The 9407-nt window shown below is 58.2% G+C and overlaps 1 protein-coding gene across 1 annotated transcript in view; it reads right to left on the minus strand.

Moving 5' to 3' along the window:
- Window positions 1-770: 770 nt before the first annotated feature.
- The window catches only part of SPATC1L (spermatogenesis and centriole associated 1 like), a 12726-nt gene continuing 4089 nt past the window's right edge, over window positions 771-9407 (minus strand). The window contains exons 2-4 of the mRNA XM_025040299.1: window positions 7863-8166; window positions 1785-1936; window positions 771-1214 (exon numbers count right to left, since the gene is read on the minus strand). Of these exons, the coding sequence (XP_024896067.1) occupies window positions 888-1214; window positions 1785-1936; window positions 7863-8166 (783 nt within the window). The 3' untranslated portion in view covers window positions 771-887. The remainder of the gene's footprint in view (window positions 1215-1784; window positions 1937-7862; window positions 8167-9407) is intronic.

The raw sequence follows: 9407 nt of genomic DNA on the forward strand, positions 1-9407 counted from the left end.
GAGGGGTGTGTCCGGTGGAGATGGTCCCGGAGCCGATGAAGGGACTGGACCCAGCGTGACGCTGGGTTCTGAGACATCACCGCCTCTGGTAGGCGCTGTAAGCCGTTCCTGGACAGGGGCCCTGGAAAGCGCCCCCGCTGGCAGGGAACAGTGGTGTCGCCGGGTGCCCAGGCCCGGTCCCCACTGCCATTCTCCGACTAAAGGAACCGGGGCTCCTGATTCCAGACTCAGGCAGGGAGCAAGCGCGGAGCCCGTTAGCATGCTGCACGGGCCCCCGCTGCATGGCGGCTCCCGCTTCCTCGAATCAGCTCCCCGAATGCCGCCCCGGGCCGGCTTCACAGGCGGCTGACCACCCAGCGCGCGCCCCAGCATCGGCCGGACTCACTCCACGCAGGGGCTGCTGATTCTGCGGCCACCCTTCCCATGCCGAATCCTTGCCTCAGGCTCTGCGTTTGGGACAGGCGCTGCTGGCCCTTCCAAGGGGAAGCTCTTGGGGCCGTGCCTGAGCCGCAGGCCTTCCCGCTCGGGGCTCTGTCCCAGCTCCTGTCCGCAAGCACCAGGGCGCCTCCTGCGGCCCCCGCAGTGACCAAGGCGCTCTCCATGCCCTCAAAGAGCCAAAGGGAAAGGTAGACGAGTAAACAGAAGATTTTAATAAAGTGTGACAAGCGCCACGCCATGTGGGCGGCCGGCGGAGCCGTGGGCACCTCGGGTGTGCCCGGCCGGGGCTGTGGCAGGCGCCGGCTTGGCCCTGCGCCCACCTGCGGCCCTGGGCGCTCCCTCGTGGACGCGGCCCTTCCCCCTGGCCAAGGGGACGCGCAGGAGGCACGGCGGCCCCCAGGTTTGGAACAAACACGTTTATTGCAGGAGAGGCTGGCGGCGGGCCCGGCTCACCAGGCGAAGAGCGGCTTGCCGTCGTCCTTGGAGAGCTCGCACAGGCAGTTGAGCAGCAGCAGGGAGTCGCCCAGGAACTTCGGGGGCACGATGTCGATGGCCAGCTTGCGCAGCGCGGCCGGGCTGCTGTGCAGCGGGCTGGCGCGCAGGTCGGGCCGCTTCTGCAGGATGCCGTAGGTGTTGACGAGGAACTCGCTGAAGGCCGGGTGCACCTCGCGGCTGTAGCCCAGCTTCTCCAGGCGTGCCATGAGCGTCACGTAGCGGTGCGTCAGCTCACGCAGCTTCTTCTCGTCCACAGAGCCGTCCAGGGACTTGATGGACGTCTGTGGACACAGCATGCGAGGCGGGTGGGGATGAGCCACGGCCCCCACCACGGGAGGCCAGGGCGGGCACAGCGACTGGGTCCCCAAGGTGAAGCCGCGTGGATGGGAAAACAGGCCCAGAGCCGACCTCACCCCAGTGAGCCAGGCCTCCCGGGCTCAGGGTCACGCCTGAGCGCACGGCGACCCCTCCCACGCGTGGGGGCGGCCGAAGTGCTCTGTGGCCCCAGGAGCCACCCCTGAGCTGTCCCAGGCCACAAAGCAGATGTCGCGAGCAGAGGGGCTCGTGGCACCAGCTCAGCACACCCCAAGGTGCCTGCTCCTCAGACACCCCCAGCCACCCGGGCCTACAGCTGTGTGGGCACCACAGGCGACGTGGCAGTGAGGGGACCCGGAGGAGAGAGGAGACCCCTGGGACGGGGGAACCCCAAGACAGGGAGGGGACCCAGGACAGAGAAGGGCCCAGGCGGGGAGGGGGCCCGGGTGGGGAGAGACCTGGGTCGGGAGGGGACCCGGTCGGGAGGGGTCCGGGTCGGGAGGGGACCTGGGACAGACGGCCAGGCAGGGCCACACCTGCTTGATCTTCTCGGGGATGTTGGACACGGTGAAGCCGTAGAGCCGTGTCACCCCAGGGAAGACATGGGCCAGGATGCGCCGGTCCAGCTGGAAGGCGATCTCGCCCACGACGCGCCCGTCCTTCTCGGCACCGGCGAAGCTCTGGATCTCTGCGGAGCGGCGGACAGCGACACGGGCCAGGCCCCTGACGTGAGGTCTGGAGCCACCGCCCTCTCCGGCCCGCGCTCCAGGACCCATCTGAGGGGCCGGCCTAACTGCTGCAGTCAGCTCTAACTCCTGCCCCTCCCTGGCCTCGATCCGGTGTGGGGCGCACCCCTCCTGCCCCGATGCGACGGTAAATACAGCTTTAAAAGAAAACCGAGCTTCCTGTCTCAAACGGAAGGGGCCTTTTCCTCTCCTCCCTTTCCTTGGCGAGTCCCCCGGGAACCCGGGGACGCTAAGTCCTTCTCCGTCTCTTCGAGACAGACGAAAACATTTCTAGGCCTATTTTACAGCCCAGGGTTGTTTTCCTTGTCCCCGTCACCAGGGAGTCTGCCCAGCACCTGGGTCAGGGAGATTCTCCTTGTCGCAAAGCCCCCACCCCACGAGCGGGTGAACGTGGATGGCAGACAGCGGCTGGCCTGAGGACACGCACAGCGCCCGCCGTGCCGCCGCCTGTGGGGCCGGCGCGGGCCAGGCTGGCTCCCGAGCCCCTGCCGCCCCCTCCGTCTGCGGGCGTCGCTGGGCGGGCGGGGGGACCCACTGTCGATCATGTCCCGAGGTTACCGAGCACTCCGAGCACCCTCCCCTCCAGTCTCCGGGCCCAGCAGCAGCCCCAAGGTCAATAGTACTGGCCGCACAGCCACGATGGTGTCCACAGCCTGAGAACCACCATGCTCTTCGAAAACACCCTGCCAGTGACAGCTGTCACCGCCTCTGAGACAGAGCCGCACAGGAGGGACAGGTGGCAGCGGCCACAGGTGCAGGCTGCCCCAGCAGGAGACACTTCCCCACCAGCCCATTTCCGAAGCCGCCCCGAAGCCCCGGGACCTCCCTGCCCAGGGGCCATCTGCGTGGCACGCACGCCAAGCGCCAGGACCTGCTCTGCCCATGACACAGGGCACTGGTTCACTCTCCCTCGGCCCCAACCCGTGTCCACAGACCCAGTCGGCCCAGAACCCAGCCCAGTGGCTCCCACGTGGGAGTGCCACCGCTGTCAGCACGGCCTTGACAAGTGCAGGTGTCGGCACCTCCCCTCCGCTGGCAGACTGCTGACGATGGGCGTGGCCTGTCCCTCCACCCAGGTCCAGGGACCAGGCCCTGCAGGCCTCAGGGGACAGGGCGAGGGAGGGGCCGCAGGGGCGGGGCCGGCCCAGGTAGAGGGCCCCGCCCGAGCCACGTGACCCGGAGCCTGGCACATCCCTGTCTGGGGCCCTGGGGCAGGGCGAGAGAGGAGCCGTGGGGGCAGAGGGCCGGGCGCTGGGGCAGGGTGTCCAGTGGTCTTGCGGCCGCTCCCAGCACAGCCTTCGGACCTCTGAGCCAGAGCGGAAAGGGGTCTTGGTGGGCTTCTGCTCCCGCACACCCCTTCTGTGACTCATTCACCCCACAGCAACCCTTTGTGGGGCTGCAGACCCCACTCACAGCCGAAGGAGCTGAGGCCACACCCTGCCCCAGCCACTCGGGATGGCGCTTATTGAGACGGGATTCACATACTGCAAAATTCTCTCTTCTACAGTCTGCGGCTCTATCCGCAGAGCTGTGCGACCATCACCACCATCTATTTCCAAGACATTTTTGTCACCAAAACACCCCGAAGCGCATACCCATGAGCAGTCACACAGTCTCCACACACACCCGCAATGACTGACCCGGCCCCGAGGGACCGACCCGCTGAGGCGTTTCGCGTGAACGAGGCCACACAGTCCGTGGCCTTGGGTGACTAGCCGTCAGCGGAATCGTGTCCTCGAGTCCCTCCCCTGTTTGATGTCTGTCAGAACTTCACTGCTGCTGTGGCCGATGACAATTCCGTCGTACGGATATGCCACCTCTCGTTTATCCAGTCGCCCAGGGACAGGCGTCTGGGCTGTTCCCACTTTTTGACTATTAGGAATCATGCTGCTATGAACAGACAAAAAGTTCAGACAAAAGTTATGTGGACAAACGTTTTCGATTCCTTTGGGTCCGCACCTCGGAGCAGAATTGCCGGTGTCGTGGCAACTCTGTTTGGCCCTGAGGACCTGTGAGCCATTTTCCTCGGAGGCGAGGTCCGAAGGGCTCCGCTTCTCCACACCCTCCCCGACCACGGTCCGCCGTCTTCATCTGGGCCTCCGAGGGGGTAGGACGTGGTGTCCCCCTGTGGTTTTCATTGGCATTTCACTGGCGACCAATGGCACTGAGTGCATTTTCACATGCTCATTGGCCATTCGTATGTCTTCTTCGGCAAATAGCTGTTACAGTTCTTACCCCATTTTTAATTGGATGATTTGTCTTTTTACTGTTGAGTTGCGAAAGTTCTAAGATGTTCTGGATACTACACCCTCATCAGATACATGATTTACAAATATTTTCTCCCATTCTGTGGGTTGACTTTTCACTTTATCGAAATGCATTCCTTTGAAACGTACAGTTCTTATTTCTGATAACGCCTAACGCATCATTTTTTTCTCTTGTTGTTCATGCTTTCGGTGTCACGTCTAAGAATTGATTGCCAAATTGATGGTCATAAGATTTATCTGTTTTCTCCCAAGAGTTTTTTGGTTTCCGCTCCTTTCGGTCTTCCAACATTTTGATCCATTTCGCGTTAATCGTCATACGTGTCGTGAGGTCCAGCTTCGTTCTTTTGCATGCGAATACCCCCTGGTCCCAGCGCCGCTCACTGAAAGGACCGTTCTCCCCGCACTGGGTCGCCTGGCGCACGCCAGACCTGCGCCCGCGGGGGCTCGCTCCCGGCCTGCCGGCTCTCGTCGCCCTGTCTGTCCGTCTTCGGCCACCACGCCGTCCTGATTACTATAGCTTCGGAGTAAGTTTTGAAATTGGGAAGTGTGGACCCTCAAATTTTGTTCTCCTTTATAAAGATCGTTTTGCCTATTTTGGGTCCCTTTCATTTCCATCTGAATTTTAGGATAAGCCTGTCAATTTCTGCAAAGAAGCCAAGTGGGATGTCAATAGGGGTCGCACTGATTTTTGTGGATCGATGTGGGGAGCTTTGCCGTCTTGATCATATTGTCTTATGATCTATGAGCACAAGACATTTTCCCATTTATTTCATTCTTCTTTAGTTCCTCTCGACAACGCTTTGTAGTTTTCAGTGTATTCCTCCCCGAATCACGTTGCAAATCTGCCGAAGTTACTCGGGATTTAAAGCTGAGAACCAAACACACTGTTCAGAAGCGTGTCGGTGCAGACGAGGGGCGCAGAGGGGCGACGCGCACCCCGCCCCCATATTAACGCGCTTCTCTCGTGGGGAACCCGACACTCCCCTGCCTCCCTCTCTCTCTACAGTATAAATCAGATAGAAGGAATGAGCTCCCCCCGAGATGTTCTAGAAACCATGCGTAGCCCAACATGGGCCCTCTAAGATCTAGCCAAAAACCTATTCCTCAAAGAAAAAAGTCAGTAAAATCGACAAACCTCTTTTACTACAGAAAAGGAGAAAGGAGACAAAAAAAAAATACCACCATCAGAATTTACAGACGGCATGACTACAGATCCTACGGATGCCAGAAGGATAATAACAGAACACGAGGAAAACTCCATGCCGATAAACTTGACGACTTCAACGAGATGGACCAGTTCCTTAAAAGGCATGAGAGCTCACTTTCGTGACTGGACTGTCGAAGCTCTCTTAAGAAGAAACAGGTCATTCGAATAGCTTTATATCAATGAAGGAAACTGAACGTGTGGAGGGGAAATAGTCTTACGAAGAAAATTCAAGACTCAGTGGTAAATTTGACCAAACGCCTAAGGAATGAATAATTCCAGCCTTACAGAAACTCTTCTGGGTAATTAATGATAGAACACCTTCCACCTCATTCACCGAGGTCAACATTAACCTGACACCAAAACCGGAAAACGACATTACAAGGAAACTATAGACCACGATCCCTCACAGACGGAAAAATTCTTAACAAAAATTTAGCGCATTGAATCCAACAGCACCACAACGTGTAATACATCATGACCAAGTGGGATTTATCTCAGGAATGCAAGGGTGGTTTTAAAATACAAAAATCAATCGATGTAATTTGCCATATTAACACACTACAAAAGAAAACCAAATGCTCTTCTCAATAAATGGATAAAAAGCATTCAACAAAGTCTAACATCCATTCATGATAACTCTAAGCAAACTAGAAATTAAAGAACAATCCTCAATGTGGTAAGGCGCCTACAAAATCCTTAGCTGACATGCTTAACGGTGACGGATTGAATGCTTTCCCCCTAAACCAGGAAGGAAACCAGTGCTCGCTGTCACCATTCCAATTCGACATTGTTCCAGAGGTTCTAGCCAATGCAGTAAGACAAGAAAAAGAAATAAAAGGCATACAGACTAGAAACAAAAAAAGGACTTTGTCTTTCTTCACAATTGACACGACTATCCTCCCTAAGGAATCTTTTTTTTTAAAGCTGCTAAAACAAACAATTGAGTCCAGAAAATCTGCAGGAATAAAGGCTACATTTGTTAGGATTCTCCAAAGAAACAAAAACAAAACCAATAGTGTTGTGTGTATGCACGTGAGTGTGTGTATGTGTGTGTGTGTGAGAGAGAGAGAGAGAGAGAGAGAGGGAGGGAGGAAACTGGCAAATCGGCACACATGAGTATGGAGACTGACAAGTCCCAAGGTCTGCAAGGTGAGTCAGCAAGCCGGAGGCCCAGGAGGGCTGAGGCTGTGGTTCCAGTCTGAGTTCGAAGGTCTGAGAACTAAGAGGACTGATGGTGTGGCTCCCGCCCGGAGGCCGCTGGCGGGACGAACTCTCTCCCTCCAGAGAGGGTCGGCCCTTTGGTCCTCTTTGGGCCTTCAACTGATTGGACAAGGCCCACCCACGTTAAGGAGAGTAATCTGCATTACTCAATCTGTGAATTTAAATATTGCACTCATCCGAAAACACCCTCAGAGGAATACTCAGCATGCCCAGGGTGACGTCTGACCAAATGCCTGCCCAACCAAGGAAGCGGAAGGATGTACGATGGCACAGCGCTCACGGGCCTGGAGACCCACCACCGTCAAAGTGTCATTCGCCGGGTACCGGCTGGGCCTGCAGAGCCAGGACGACCCCAACCGAACCCCAGCAGCTTTCCCAGCGCATGCTGGCTGTGAAGTCCCAGGGAGATGCGAAGGACCAGGACAGCCAGAACAACGCTGAAGAAACAGCGGAGCGGGAGAACCTGGACACCCTGATTTAGGGCATCAGTGTACGGCTGTGGCCACCCAGCCCGCGTGCACTGGAATCGACACGACACGCCCAGGCAGCACGGAGCACCCCGCAACACGCGTGCACGTACGGGCAGCCGGCCGTTGACAGATACGTCCAGTCGATTCACCAGGAAGACACCGGTGCTGCGAGATCTGGAGACCTAATGCAGACCTCGGACCACGCGCAAAGGTTAGCTTGAGACTGGCCGGGAACCTAAACGTAAAACCTGAAACTATACATCGTCTAGAAGAACACAGCAGAGATCATCTTTGTGACTTTGACTTTGGCGAAAATTTCCTAAATAGGACACAAAAAGCATGAAGTGTATAAAAGAAAAGAAGTCCACAAATCAGACTTTGTCGAATTAAATAGTGTTGCTCTTCAAAAAACACTGTTACGAAAATGGAAAAGACACCAGTTGGGAGGCCACATCTGCAAAGCGTGTCCCCCAGGGGGACTGGCATCCAGGCTGTACACGAACTCGTACCCTCGAGAAGATGAGCAACTCGATTTTCTTTAAATTGGAAAAGGATCAGAACGGGCGCAGCCCCAGCCCCTGGCCTCCCAGGCACACTGTCCTCGCCTCGCCAAGCGGAGAGAGAAGCCGTGCCCAGCTGGCCACCAGACCCCCTTCCCCGCCGCGGCCGCTGTGCGGCGCCGCCCGGGGCCCGCCCTGCCTACCGTTAAGGTAGTAGCTCCTCCGGGTCCTGTCGCCCGAGGTCAGGCTGCTCTCTGAGAAGCACACCTTCTTGGGCCGGGCCATCTCCCTGGGCTCCAGCAGGGTCTTGTCCACCAGCGGGTCCTGCAGGGGGCTCAGGAGCGGGGGCAGCTTCCTGTCGGTGCTTCGGGGCGCATGCAGCTCCGAGGGGCTGAGGAAAGCCTTGAAGGGCGTGTGGGAGGAGGTCGCACAGCTGGGGGCGGCGTCGTCCTCGCCGGAGAGGGGGGCGTGTGGGCACAGCAGGTCCTCCAGGGACGCCGTCTGCAGCTGGGAGGGCACATCGGGGATGCTGGTGAACCTTCCAAAATCTGGAACTGGGGCAGGAGGAAGGGAGGCGAGGTCAGGCCGGTGTTCCCCAGACACCCCCAGAAGTGCGGAGCGCACCTTAAACACTCGCAGCACCGCTGCCCACCCCAAGCTCTGACACCTGCTCACAGCCCCCAGAGCCGTCCCCTTCCCCTCGGAGAAGGCGCCCGAGTGGGCGAGGCCTCCAGCCCTGGGCGTGTGGGGGCAGTGGGGGCTTGCCCGCTCGCCTCCATCCGGCAGTGCGCCCAAAGCGAACAGTGGCCGGTGCCCGCTCAGTTCCACGCCGGCGGCCCGTGCGTGCTTAGCTCCGCGGAGCACCTTTCGCTGCAGCGTCATCTTCCTGGGACTCGTCCACACCGAGTCACCTGGCAGCTATCTGGTTCCTCGAACTGTTTCCCGGGGCACACTCAGCACCCTCCCGACGCCGGGGGCTGGTCCGGGTGTCCCCGTGGATGCGAAGCTGCAGTCACTGTCCCTCGACGCGCCGCCTTGCTCACGGCGAGGACCTCCTGCCGCCTCGCCTGGGCTCGGGCGTGTGCCGTCTGCGTGCTCCGGACCCCACGCGCTCGTCACCCCTGGGTGTGTGCGGACCCGACACGTGGCTTCTCCCCAAGTCCCGGCGACGCCGAGCGCCTTCTCCGGAGTTCACGGGCTCGTCGCTGTCCACTCCGTGCATTTTCTCGGCCGCTTCTTTGGTCATCTTCCTCTTGGTCGGTAGTCATTTTCCATGGTTCGTATCAGACCTTTTGTGTTCTGAAATCGTGCCGCAAATGCCTTCTCCCAGTGAGGGCCTTGCTTATATTTTAACCCTTTTCATGGTGACTCCTGTCAAGTAGAATTCTACCAATTTTAATGTGTCAAATTTAACTTATCGGTTCCACTGTGATTCATGAAACCCTTTCCTACCCATGTCATGTTTATGTTCCTAGTAATAACACAAATACCTATTTGAAATGACAGGTTTTTAAGAGCCATATTTAAAAATGATATCCAGCAATGCGCCTACTCAGGACCGACTAGCCTGTCCTCAGCAACGCTTCCCCCAAAAGAAGTTCCAAAGAGAGAAGGTCATCAGTATGAGTTCTGCCTCCAGTCTGCCCACAGGACCAGTCCGTGCTGGCGCCGGCTCAGGGCCTGTGGCCCAAGGAGACCAGGCCCCGCTCCAGGGGAGGGGCCGGACCCCTCCTCATCAGGGTCCAGGC

The sequence above is a fragment of the Pteropus alecto genome, unplaced genomic scaffold (genome assembly GCF_000325575.1).
Source record: "Pteropus alecto unplaced genomic scaffold, ASM32557v1 scaffold339, whole genome shotgun sequence".
Lineage (NCBI taxonomy): Eukaryota > Metazoa > Chordata > Mammalia > Chiroptera > Pteropodidae > Pteropus > Pteropus alecto.